Here is a 14,360-nt window from a genome sequence, read left to right as displayed (position 1 = left end):
TACCTTCTAGACTCTTAAAACCCAAAAGATGAGTATGGATGTTGAGAATGAAAGATGTTATGTGTTGTCTAGGTAATTCGCTCCTCGAGAGACAAGGGTAGAAGTACTGCACACCATTTAGCTTTTAGGACCAGACGGAACCACCCTCATATATATGAAAATTTTTCATGGTTTCGCATGTAGTATGTGTAAGGTATGACCGAATGGTACTCCAGTTTGCTTGAAGTTCAGCTCGGTTGCGGGAGATAACCAACTTTAGTCCACACTCACGCTAATTGCCGTTGCAGACTAGGCCTGCTAGTGCCATGTGAATGTAACAATGTGAAATTCGTGAACTAAAATTTAAAGGCCATGGCCTGCAAATCTTTCTAGAGAATTCAAATTCAAATTCAAATTCAAGTTTTTCAAACATGAAATGGCAAATGTTTCTAGAGAATATTCAGAAGAGCTATAGGCCATGGTCTGCGGTCCACATGAAAGGGGTTGGGGAGAGATTCGGGGTATTTAATTCTTGTTTTGCCGGATGTCGGGCCGGTTTTCGTTGAATCCTACAAAACTATTTAGGGACTTTGTTTAGGGTCTTGCAGAAGATGCTAACATTATTCCTCATTTTGAGATGACGTAGGGTTGCAGTGCTTATTAATAACACGTTTTTTCATATCATCGAATCTTGTCGGGCTGTCAGGATTTGCGCGGGCTTCCTCCCTGAGTCTGATTAGAGGTACCTGGTCAACTGAACCCATATCTTCGTCGCTCTCTGCGCCAACACCACTTATCCCTACTCTCTTGTCATCATGGGATGCGATTAAACCTGCTATAGGTCACAAATGCAACAGCATAATAAGAACCAAGTTTACATTTTGAGGTATTTTAACACAGAGAAATGAAATAGAATATGAAGTAATTAGTTTTTTTTCTAAAAGAAAATTATAGTACCTGAGAAAATATCTAGAGATATCAAAAATTTTCACTAAAAAAGATACCTATAGCTACATATAATACCATGAGATACCAATTTAAACCTCCGATAGACACATGGCAAACTACAATGATATTTCAAGTAGAAAATTTGTGATATAATGTTTGTAGCACAAAAATATTAGCGTAATGTAGTGGTGGCGCACATGCCTGCATGCATGCTAGGTTAGTTACATATTGAGTGGGTGTCTGCTCCAAGCTGTAAAAGATGATTACATAAAACCAGGATAAAGGATAGGTAATAGTATATTGAAGCAGTTAGAAGCGTAGCATAAATTTTTGAAGGCATCTGAGACAGCTTATCAAACTCCTAATCATGCATTTCACTAAAAACATTTCAATATAAAAGTTCCTCGTCCAACCCTTTCAAAGCAATATTTTTTATTTTTACTAATTAATTTAGTTGTTTATAATCTAACATGGCTATCAGAAAAATCAGATAATCCAAAAATCCAAAATGTTCTCGTCACTTTTGAGGTATATCTAGATATCTCAAGGTATCAATGATCAACATTATGAGCGTAAAATTTGATTTACATCAGTAATTTTTAAGAAATGTAAAATTTCCATATTCCTTCATCCCTTATTTTAATTTCAAATTGCACCAAGTACATGTAGTTGCATACAAATGTGGAAATGTTTTGGCATATTTTGCTAGACTTCACGGTTTTAGCTATAGGACCCTGCACGAAGTGACTCTAAACATGGAAGGCACACTATAAATAGGGAACTTAGCTCATGGACACCACCCCTATTAGAATATTCTTTTAGGCTGTGAAATACCCTTGCGACCACATGTCATGTCTCCTATGTAGTGCAATGGAGCCACGAGAGTGCTATCGTCGCCCGGGATGTGGAGGTCGGGTGCAGGAGTTTCTCAGTGACCAATGATAGTGTTTCAGAATTTAGGGGCATACCTGTGGGCCCCATGCACAAAATAGAGACATAGTGGTTGGGAGATGCCAGACCTAACATATCGGCACATATACCTGTGAACTTTCACATAGTTTCTCTTTTCAATCTAATTAGAGATGAATACTCTAATGTTTGGGGTGTCCACGAGTTAACTTTCATGTACATAGTCTCTTCACCTAAAAGTCACGTCATGTGGCGTCGAGTGTTCTACAGCTAATACTGTGAATTCACGATGTGTCCTAATATCTTGTAACAAAATTTGCCAAACATCTAATTTAACTTAAAGATACTTCTCACAGTATTTCATATCTGATGTAATTTTAGTACAGTATTACTCCTCTATTTTTCTCTATTGTTCTAAGAAACTTCGGGGAAGCGGACAAAAAAAGCTTGGCCAAAACTTCTCAAAGTTGTGTGGTCATTGGACACTATTCTAAAAACATATGTATGCCACATGACATATGTTTTGGTAATTTGCTAAAACAAACTGTATATAACCATTATTCTAATTCCCTCACCTCAATGGGCATAAATTTCAGAAATCACATTTAATTTTGACCATCTTGGCTTACCAGTTACTTTCTTGTCCCAATTTGTGGAATTAAAAACATTTCGGTGCATGGATAGAATAGATATTTCAGAATTTCAGAACTTTCTGTTACGAAAAATAAAATATGAACAAAATCTATTTAAATCAATTGTTTTTACTATATTCAAAACAAAATGAGAAATCAAAACATTTTTGGGGACCCGTATAATTATTTTTAAAAGCAAATATTGTTGGAAAGAGTCTTACATTAGTTGTTCAGGAGGAGTTGAGCTAACTTAAAAGAGGAGAGTCCATCACCTCTTAAACTAACTTTTTGGATGTAGCAAGACTTTATGTTCGTTGGGATAGTTTCCGTTGGTTTTGGGCCAACTAGTGGTATCAAAGATGGGTCTATAATTTCTCTAGCACCGTGTACACTCAGGTAGTATAGGTGCAAAGCTCAGTGAGCCGATTGTGTGAGACCCGTATGTGCTCATGTGAGAGGCCGGTTAGTACCGAGGACAATAATATTTGACAGGGGAGAATGTTGGGAATATTTCCACGCTGGTTGTTTAGGGAAGTTGAGTCAACTTTTAACAGTAGGATAGTCTCTTATCTCTTAAGAAAACTTTTGGGCTATAGCAAAACTGTTTTCTAATTGGTCCAATGTCTCCTGGTTTTGGGTCATTGGAATATGAATTAATTAATTCTAGCTAACTTTAAACATTCTTTTCAAAATTCGTAGAAATATTTTTTAACATATCTAGCCAGGAGTGTAAAGGGAAAGGACGAGCCAAAGTTCTTGAAATTTCGGACCAAATATAGAATCTCGGGCCTGTAACTTAGCTGGGTAAAAAAAACATTTTTTTAGAAAGGTGGCACCAAAATATGGCAGAGAGCCAAATTAAGATACTAGTTAATTTATTTATTTCCTATGTCAAATGCCAGAAAAAAAATACGAAGATATTGTTATGTACGTGTCATCAACGAGTTCGTATATAAGTAATACTATGTATGTGCCATGCTTTGTGAATTTCTAAAATTTAAATTTATCCTGCAAGAGTACCAGTACTAGTTATCTCATTAATCACCTCATATTCAAATTTATATCCATTTTGCCCCTACTTATTTGTCACCCCACACAATATCTTTATTTCATGGATGACATTCATTTTTTTCTTTCAACTAAATTGCTTCTACAAATGCTTTAAATGTACTTATATTTTAAAAGAGGGAGTATTAAAAGAATGTTAAAAGATGCTAGTTTGTTTGATTTCAGGGTTAGCAACAGGACCAGGACCGGATTTGTCTACAAATAGATCGAACAGCTTTGATCCTGACCAGAGCCCCACGGGCAGAAGGCAAGGGCTCCGCGGTGGCGTAGAGCTAGGCGCGGGCACGTGATGGGGACGGGTGGTCACAGGCGAAGGCTGCCTAAGCAGCAACGGGCGTCGATAGGGATGCATGGCAATGGCGACATGCGGCGACTCCCCGGGTGCATGGCAAGGGCTCAGCGGTGGTGCTAAGACAGGTGCGCTGGCCACGGCCAGCAGGCTTGGGTGGGCGACCGGCGGCGCATCTGGCCTTCAAATACAAAATATTAGTGGGCTATTACACTTCGGACCCACTGGGAAATTTTTCTTTCTATCCCTAGCCCCATAGAGGCGTGTCCCCCTCGGATCCCTCGCCTCGGTGAGAAATTTGCTAACCCTATTTATCATTAACATGATATATATGCACATACCATATAGAGCTCTGTTTTTAACATGTGTACTTCAGGCACATATATATATATATATAGCAAAACTAATATGCACACCTGATAGAATAAGTTATTCTATGCCCCCTTCCCTTACAAGGCCCAAACCCACCTTCCACCTCCTTCTAGGGGCCCAAAACCTCTCTCCTAACAAGGTCAAAGCTCTCACACGTCGGTCAAACCTGTCATTTGATCTTTCTCCATATCTCACATTTGTCCAGTCTCATCTGTCTGAAGAGTGCAGTAACACGAAGGCAAAAATACAGTAACATGCCTTATAAAATACAGTAACAACATCATGACGGATCTAGATTTTCAAATCATATTTTTTTAATCACGATAGTGAAAACGGTTTTAAAAAATAATATAAGACACATGAGATATTGCTCTCTAAAGATTAGAAATACAACCTTTCAGCTCTCCCACATGTATTAATTGTATTGTAGCAGTACCATGCAGTTACACCTCGTGTTACTACCCTTCGATCATGATGTTATTATACTTATATCACGACGTTACTGTAATTAAGCAGTAACAACACACGTGTTAGTGCACTTATATCATTAGTAACAATACTCATATTTTATAGTAACATGGTATTATTGCTACATAGAATGTATAGTGTTATTGCAGCTATTGTCATAATATTAGTGTATACTAATACAAATCCTATAGAAATTTCTTAAGATTCTAAACTTTAAACAATTTTATCTCTCATCTCATATATTATTTTTTAAAAATGTTTCTACCGAATTGTTAGAAAAAAGTGCTTTAAAAGTAGATCCTTCATGGGTATGTTTCGACGTTGTTACTGCGAATTAGTTGTCGTGTTAATGCCGAATTCCTGGGAGACGAGGGGTGGGCTTAGATAGACAAGAGGAGAAACCCATAAGGGGTTGACCCACGTGGAGAACTCTTTGACTAACGTTTAATTGTGTTGGGGATGATTTTTGGGCCTAGGAAAAAGGGGTGAGAGATGGGATGGGCCTTAAGAGGCCTTAGAAGGGAGGGGTTGAATAGCTTATACTAAGGGGATGCACGTATCAAATGCCTCTTCTTTATATTCCTGCCACATTTTCAAACCATTACCATATATTATGCTAAAGGTTAATCAAATATCTTGGAATTTGAGTTATTTCCTTAGAAGCTAGATATTTGCAATCATGCAACTGAATTCTGGTAGCTAGCTAGGTTTATATCTAGAAATTGAGATATCAAACATAACTAAACCTGGAGCTAAATTTAAGTATTTTGCATCTTAATCTTACTTATGAATACATTTATGGGACAAGATAGGTACACCCATGGGCGGATCTAGCATGGGTAGTGGGGGGCTCGAGCCCCCACTACCCCGTTAAAGTTATTGGAGCTCCCATAAAGACCTTAAAATGTTATCACAAGGTCAATAGAAAGAGGAGCTAAAACTCTATCTAATTTGTTTAGATCCCTCTAATCTTGTTAGCTAGATCCGCTACTTACCACTAAATTTTTCTACCAAAGTTTTGGATATATTTAGCAATTGTTTCTGTAGTCTTTTTACTATCCTTGAAAAAGTATCACAAAGTATTACATTTTTAGTGTAAAAAGTGTTGTATCTTAAGTTAAAAAGTTTATACTGATATTTTTGATATCTTAAGGTACTCGACATCATGAAATCTAGACCATCTGCATGAGTTCTAGTAAGCACGGATTTTATTTTGGCAATGCAAATGCTTTAAAGTTTGAGGACGTTCGATGATCTGTTTTTTAGTTGCTATTTTACGAAAGGATATGGTACTCAACTAAAATTAGAAAATATTGGATGGTAATTAAACAAAGTTTTGTAAATTAGTTCAACTTTCACATGCATGGATTCGGAATCCAGGCCCATCCAAACAAACAGAATATCTATATTTGCAGTTATATATTTGTTCTAATTAAGAAATTAATTATTGCTTGAGTTCTGTATATATGTAGATGACAAACCATTTTGGGAAAGCGACTCCGTTGCTTGGGTCGATTGCTGCGTGGTGCTCGGTGTTGCCACATTTGAGGCTTCAGCGAGTCCTTGGCTGCTACCTTCTTCCATGACCAAAACACCCTGCACACAGACCATAAGTTAATTTCCCTATTCTGTACAAGCTTGACATCGTCCTATTCTCGATAGACACTTCAGAACATAAGGAACAGTATTTATCAGCCTTACTCCGTATCACATAGAGTTTGTTTCAAATATATGTAATTAATAGTCTATTGCAGTTTAAATATGGAATTGTAACATGTGTTATGGTAGAGTTTGACTCAAATTATCATAGGCTATTGAGTAGAGGCAGAGAGGTGGACTTGGTATAACAGCAAGGAGACTTTACCATAGGTTAGGGTACGACTGACTCGTAGCGTTGCCAAATGATGGTTAGGATACCCTAAATTCCTGATACACTCTAATACGCTAGATCAAGAAAAAAACATGCGTAATCAATACCTTGTAATTAGCTAGGGTACAAGTCAACCTTATTTAACAAATGTCGTGTATAAGTGGAGCAATTTTATCATCCTTGAGAATGTTTTCTATGTAAAATTTGATTTCTCTTCATACCTTAGATACTGGAAGATATCAAATTTTACATAAAATACAACACAGTGGTATATTATGATACATCCTCAAAGATGGAAAAAATGCTCGTATAAGTGTCGTCGTCAGTTTAGAATTTCCTATTCTTTGTGTTTTGCATGTAGAAAATACACCGTTTATACATGATACTAGGGTTGGGTACTATGAATATCTAGGATGCAGAGTTAGCATATCGGAATGCAGTCGACATAGAAATTTTGATGAGAGACTCAACAGACATATATATCAAACCTCGTTAGTATGCTCTGAATCAGATGTGGGCCGTACAGTCTGGCTGCTTTGGGCGTCAACTTCCATATTTTCTGAAGAACTGCCGACATGCTGCAGATCATCGCCGGCAGGATTCTTCCTTCTGGAAGACGTGAAGGAAAGGTACTTGCGGAAGTAATGCTTCAAACGTATCAAGGCGCGGCTGTTAGGAGGAGGTGAGTCTCCTAATTCAGCTGATGGCAGCGGGCCATTACCAATACCGTCAGGCAATATCGCTAAGGTGTACTGTTCAATTGGTGGTGCGTCTGCTGCTGACCGTGGCACAGGTGAAATGCCACTGCCGTTGCCGTTGCCGGCCGACGACGACGACTCCCTGGACAGGCGGCTCCTACTTCTACTTAGATGCGACGCCCTGTCCCGCGGCACACCGGGGATCCGGTGGTTGATTGCCGTGCTGCACCAGTCCGCTGGATGCCCCAGCATACGGCATCTCGCGCATAATACGCTCTCGATGCGGTCGTACACAACGGGTACGGACATGGGCTCGCCGTCCTCCAGCCTTACGTCGATGGAGGCGACCAGAGGCTGCGTGACATCAACCCGGATCCGTGCCCGGAAGAACGCCTGCTCCGGCAGTAAGTCGGGGCACTTCACCAGCTCGCCGACATGTGTGGCGAGGGCGCGGAGGGACGCTTCGGATACGTACTCCGCGGGGACGCGGTAGAACCTCACCCAGAGCTCGGCTTTGAAGCAGCGGACCTGGTCGGCCAGGTCGGCCACGTCGGGCCTGACGCGCTGCAACACGAAGAAGCTGTCGCCGCCGCAGCTCCACGGCGCGCCGTCCAGCACCCTGGCGAGGTCGCCGCTGTTGTAGAACTGGATGAGGAAGTGTTTACCGTCCGTGGCTCGCCACAAGTTCACCGTGCCCGACGGGTTCTACTCCTGGAGAAGCTTGGCTCGCAGCGACGGTACGACGACCGCACCTCCTCCTCCTCGGGCTGAGAGGACCATGCCTACGTACAGAAGGCTGGGTATGCTGCTCTCCACGGTGCGGACGACGCTTCTTGATAGCACGACGGCCGCCTTGTGGTGTTGAGCTTGAGATGACAACTCTGGAATATTGCTCGTCATTGTGGTGATAACGATGCACCGGCCAGCGACGGGGAGAGGCCGGGACGAATATATAGGGACTGCCTAGGTAACATTTTGGGGTGATTGTCAAACGGCATAATTAATTTAAATGAAAAATAATTTTATAAATAAAATTTTTATATACATGTTCTAAGACAAGATTGAAAAAAAATACGATGAAAAAACTCCAAAATTAAATTAAAATATTTTAATTTTAGTTTAAAAGCATAAGCAAAAGCAAAAAAAATGGGGTGTTGACCAGAATTACTGTGCATTTATACCGTTTTACAGTACTAAAGTAAAGTGTAACTTTTAATACATGTGTTGATGACTATTTTCTCTCTATTTTTTTAATTTCTCGTTGTTGAATTTTGTATCTATATTTTTGATCATCTGTTTTATTCAATTTTGTTGTGTGAATATGTAATTGTACCGCTTCTGTTTTTCATAAATTCATCAATTGATAAATGTATATAATTTATATATAGCCTAGATTCATTAGCATCCATATGAATCTAGACGAGGATAGAAAGTCTTACAATATGAAACAGAGAGTATGTTGTAATTAAATTATCTTTAGTACTAAATCAAATCAGAATAAAAAACTATAACTTTACAAGTTTTTTAAACGCTCAAACGTACTGAATAAAAGTCAATTGTGAATTAAAAAGTAAAGAGAGTAATAATCGGCATCCGAATTGGATGAAAGAAGTCCTTTGAGTACTATCAACTGAACTAGGTGTTTGGCTATAAAAGTCACACTCTCTCCATCGTTCTGAAATTTCATCAACACCGAGTACGAAGACACCTAATACACGTGAAGATCTGTAATGGATGCAGAATACAATTATAAGTTAACGAACCGAACTAATACACGTCAAGACACCTAATATCTGTAATGCAAGTGCATAAGTTAAAGAACAAACTATTTACTCCTTTCTATCTATTGTACGGTACAAAACTTTCTGATTTTGCCTATATTTATACGTGTATACACCGGTACCCCTAATTAAAAATGTCTGTACGTCCGTCTAGCGAGAACAAAAAAAAAAATCAGCCTCTAAGACCAGAAGAAAAAAAATCTGATTTCCCCAAGCGAGAGACCCGACTTTGGACAGATATTTCTGGAGAAAAATAAATACAAATCCAATTTTCTCCTGCAGGTAAATCCACCTCTCCAGAAGTCACCACGGGCGGATCAATTTTCTCCTGAAGCCACCATTCCCCAGTCGTGGGTGATCATATATAGTCGTTGAACCTTAAAGTTGTTGCCTTCCCAACCTCCTAAACTGTCGCTGCTGTAGTTGTTCTAACCACTGCTGAGAGGGTGAAACACAGAAGGGGGCCGATAGGCATGGTAGTTAAGATTTTTTTATTAGCTCGATACCCGTGACTTGCTATGCGGAAATAAAAATTATATGTATGCTAGTATTGTTTTGAACTGGTTTTTTAGAGGTTTAGCGATAGTTACATCATAAATACATTGCTAGTTACATTGTAATCATGTAGTAGTTAAATTGTAATAATATTATAATCATATTGTAGTTATATTTGTGTAACTTTACGAAAAAAAATCGGGCGATTTATGGCAAAACCATAGTACCTCTATGCTAAAAAGTTCTTTTTTTGCTCACTTGTTTGTACCACGGAGACTTTAATTTTGAATAATTATTTTATTTGAGTCTAGTAAAGTAAGGGTAAAATGGATTAAGATTTTCTTAAAAAGTACTCCCTCTAGTTTTTAATCGATGCAGCTGACTTTTGGATCTACGTTTAACCCTTCATCTTATTCAAAAAATTTAAACAACTATTAATTATTTTCTGATGATTTGACTTAAGTATGGTTTATAATTTTACATATTTAGACAAAAATTTTGAATAAGACGAATGATGAAATGTAAATCTAAAAGTCAACAGCGTCAATTAAAAAAATCGGAGGGAGTAGATGACAAATTCATCATGCTTTGAAAATGTGAAGGGTATTATAGTATTTGCAGCCTTGTATATGTACGCGTGAGACGGACTAAAAGTGAAGTATCGTTTTTTATGAGAGGGAGTACAGGTATATTCTGCATGCCTTATACCGTAAAAAAATCATATATCTGTCATAATCATGATGAGACTTGTACTAACATTTTATTATGCCCTCAACCACTGCGAGGGATGGATGGGGTGTTCAGTTGGGAAAATAAAATTTTTTAGAAGTTATATCAGATGTTTGACCCGATGTCGGAAAGGGTTTTCGGACCCTAATGAAAAAACGAATTTCATGCTCGCTAAGAAACTACGAGACGAATCTTTTGAACCTAATTAATCAATCATTAGCGTATATTGATTATTGTAGCACTTATGGCTAATTATAGACTAGTTAGGGTCAAAAGATTCGTCTCAAGATTTCTCACAGTATAATTAGTTTTTCGTTTTATCTATGTTTAGTGATATATTTAGCTGTGAAAAGATTCGATGTGATGTTTTTAGGGAAAAATTTATAGGAACTAAACAGGCCTAATTCTTTCGGCGACTGATCTGGAACTCTGAAATGCTCGACGTCAACTCGCCAATTGTATAAATGCAGCACGCAGCTTCTTCGACCTCAGGTAGGTACTAGCTTTCTAGCTTGAGTGGCCATGGCACCTTCGGCGCGAGCGCCGCAAGGAAACGGAGTGCGCTCGCACGACGACTGGGTGGTGCAGGTGAACCAGAAAATCCATGAGGAAGCACAGAAGGCATGCCAGTACATCCCTCCGTACTTTCGAAGGATCGACGCCTTTGGAAACCCCCGACACCCTTCCATTTTCAGTCCTCGGCCGAAGGCGAACCGGCATGCTGTTGCTAGCCCTCCACATGCTGCGGGACAGCCATCGGCGACGGAGACGACGGACGACGACCAAGTAGTCGTCGCTGCCGTCGGGCCGTACCACCGCTGCTCAGCAACTGCACAGCCGCAGCCACTCATCACCTACGCGAACAAGTGTGGCATCGTCAGGTACCTCACACGGTTCAATCTGGACGTCGAGGGCTTCCTCAAATGGGCGAAAGATAAAGAAGGGCCAGCTCGCCTCTGCTACGAGCGGGACTCCTTCCAGATGAGCTCCCAGGAGTTCGCCGAGATGCTGCTGCTCGATGGGTGTCTGCTGCTCTTCGCCGTCTTCCTTATCAGGCCAAGCATACGCGAGGACAAACTGCCGGCGAAACTGGCCCGCGACGAAGAGCACGGGAAGGAGTTCAGGGACCTGTCCGCAGACATATCCTTCCACATGCAGCAAACTAGGCTGGACCTGCTGCTTCTGCACAACCAGATCCCCTTCTTTGTGCTCACAGAGCTGCACAGGCGACTCAAGGACACCTTCTTTGCCGGCATCACCCGCAGCTTTGAACAGCTCGCTCTCTCTTGCTTCCAGGACGTCCACCCGTTTGGTTTGAAAGAAGGCGAGATGAGTCCCACTCCGATGGCGACGGCAAACGGAAACGCCGGCTGGTTCCCACCAACAGTCCATCATCTCCTGCATCTTTTCCATTGGTCTCTGGTGCCCAGAGATAAGCACGCCGTGGACACGGACTCCATTCCGCCGAGGGAGCCAGAGTCGCACCTGCCGAGCGCGACCGAGCTGGAGGAGTCGTTCACCGTCTTCACCAAGCAGAAGAAGAATGATGCCATGGGTAGCAGCAGCTCATGCTGCTTTGACATCACCTTCGAGAGCAGCAAGCTGCACACGGGTGGGGTGATGCGTCTCCCCGCGCTGCACATCCACGGCTACAGCGAGTCCATGTTCGAAACCTCATCGCGTTCGAGCAGAGCCATCTCCGCTGCGGCCACGGCGTCACCGCCTACGCCATCTGCATGGCTCGCCTGCTGCAGATCGACGCCGACGCCAGGTTGCTGAGGAACAGCGGGATCCTGCCTTACACGCAGCGGACAGACAAGGAGATCGTCGACATGTTCAGGCTGCTGGTCGATGACTGCAGGAATACCTGCGTGCCAAATGATCTCCTTAAGCTCTGCAACGATGTGGCAGCGCACCATCAGAGCACGGGCGTCAGGGTCCTCAAAGGGTTCGTGATGCAGTGCTTCCCCAGGCAGACGGTCACCTTCTTCGTCATCTTTGCCGCCATAATCTCATTTGCCACGCTCATCAATACCGTCCACTCAATGTATAGATACTATCACCCCCTCGGGCACCTTTCTCCCTTGGGAAGGTGAAAGCTTCCATTGTGTCAAGAAAACTAGTTGTTCGTGATTGTCAGTTTAATTAATCGTTTTTTTCATAATTATTTCGCTGTAATACCTTCAGTACAACATAAACTTGTCGATTTGTCAGTGGTATAATTTCACTATGTCTAATATCATTTAGACAAGCCAGATTATTTTGTGTATCTGTCATGTTTGCCGAGTATTACTTTGAGAAATATCTTAATTCATTATAGGTCTGAGGGAGCGTGTGATCCATCTAGAATTAAAATTACGGATTTTCTAGTTTTCAGTTGCCTGAAATCTACTGAAATCTCAGTCGAATTTTCTAGCCGTTGATTGTCTTCAAGATTCGTGCTTAGGCTATGAACGTGGAATTTGTAGGCTGGACCGGCCGGTGCATCTGTGTCGGACCACTTCTGTTCAAACCATCTCGTTTTTCTGCGTGTCACTCTTTTTGTGTCAGCGATCTAAACTATGACAAAAAAAAGCTTGGACATGTGCTTTAAGAAGTGATCAGATTTCTTGTTGGACAGAGTTTTTGTTTACTAATCGCTATTAACTAGTTTTCATATTGTCCATATCATTTATTTTACATGGATTTAATGCTTAATTTTGTCTATTGTTTAATTACACACGAATCGCCTTTTGACATACCAGATTAATTCACCCAGTGTTATTCTAGTTCGTAATGCAAGTTCATCTAGAGGTTCTAAATTTTTACTCCAAGCAAACAAACTAATAAAAATGAATTAGGCTGCGTTCGTTTGGATGGCCAGTAAGTTAACTTACCCCGGTACAGAAAACGTAGTAATTGATTAGTACGTGATTAATTAATTATTAATTATTTAAAAAATATAAAATAAATTAATATGATTTTTAAAAACAACTTTCCTATAGAAATCTTTTACAAAAAATACACTGTTTAGCAGTTCGGAAAACGTACGCGCGAAAAACAAGACGGATAAGTTAACTTATTGGGGGAGCCAAACGCGGCCTTAGTGGGTACCATTCATGCTGCAGTAGAAAAGCTTTATTCCATTTATATGAATTAATGTTTTTACTTCGTCATGTGCAATTGTTGGCTGACTAATCAAAACACATTGTAAGTTAACAAGTGCTATTAACTGTTTCTTTTTCTATTCTAATGGAAACCGGCAGGAAATTTTTCGGTTGCACAATACTTGTATAGAAATTGCACAAGTTAATAATGTGCAAGTTACAACAATTTTTGTTGTAAGTAGTAAAATAACCTCAATATATAGCCTACTTGGCTCTATATTATCTGTGCACCTGAAGAAATTCCTGGTTTTAGATGGTTGTCAAAGTTCCATGACAATAGGAGATAATGCTTTCTTGATTAAATTTTCGTTGTAATTGTGCGTGGGTGCAATCTTTCAATTCCTTTATTTGTCAAATCCTAAATGTTAACTAGTTGTAATGACTAAATACTAAGATGTTTGCATCCATTCAGCAAATTAATCTGAAACTAGTTTCATTCATGTGAGATCAGTTATGGTTGACTCTAGCCTTTATGAGCTCATATGATTTTCCTAGTAGACTGTAACACCCCAGCTCGTTCGAAGCATGTTAGTAGTGTGTGGCCCAGAAGTGAATGTGTAGTGGTGGTTTAGTACCACCTTGAAAGTTTAGGTGGATGAGGGTCTGCTAATAAGTCTTGGTACTGCAACCATAGTATCCTCGGGTTAACCCTTTTACACGAAGCGAGGACGAAAGTATAACAGGGATACTATTCGAACATGGGTCCACTCAACGTGTAGAGCGGACTAATGCAGCGGATTTTGGGGGTTGGGTGCTATAGTTGGTATCAGAGAATAAACCTCCGTTGTATAATGCATGTGCACCGTTGTATAATGCATGTGCATTGGGCCATAGTCTGCATCGAAGGGAGTCCCGGCAGCCCTTAAGGTGGGGTTGAATGTAACACTCTAGCCCATTTAAAGTCTGTTAGTAGTGCGAGTTTAGCCCATGTGGCTTAGAAGTAGATGTGTAGTGGTAGTTTAGTACCACACCTTTA

At 40.5% G+C, this 14,360-nt stretch overlaps 1 protein-coding gene and 1 pseudogene across 1 annotated transcript; one reads left to right on the top strand and one right to left on the bottom strand.

Moving 5' to 3' along the window:
• Positions 1–599: 599 nt before the first annotated feature.
• Positions 600–8,133, bottom strand: LOC107304878 (annotated as a pseudogene).
• Positions 8,134–10,760: 2,627 nt separating this feature from the next.
• Positions 10,761–12,334, top strand: LOC107304877. The gene is made up of 2 exons (XM_015840793.1): positions 10,761–11,855; positions 11,930–12,334. Exons 1-2 carry the CDS (start codon positions 10,761–10,763, stop codon positions 12,332–12,334), a joined length of 1,500 nt encoding a protein of 499 aa, XP_015696279.1.
• The last annotated feature ends 2,026 nt before the right edge of the window (positions 12,335–14,360 follow it).

Source organism: Oryza brachyantha, chromosome 9 (assembly GCF_000231095.2).
Source record: "Oryza brachyantha chromosome 9, ObraRS2, whole genome shotgun sequence".
NCBI lineage: Eukaryota > Viridiplantae > Streptophyta > Magnoliopsida > Poales > Poaceae > Oryza > Oryza brachyantha.
Note: the sequence above shows the minus strand (reverse complement) of the source record. Positions and strands in the feature narration are given on the sequence as shown.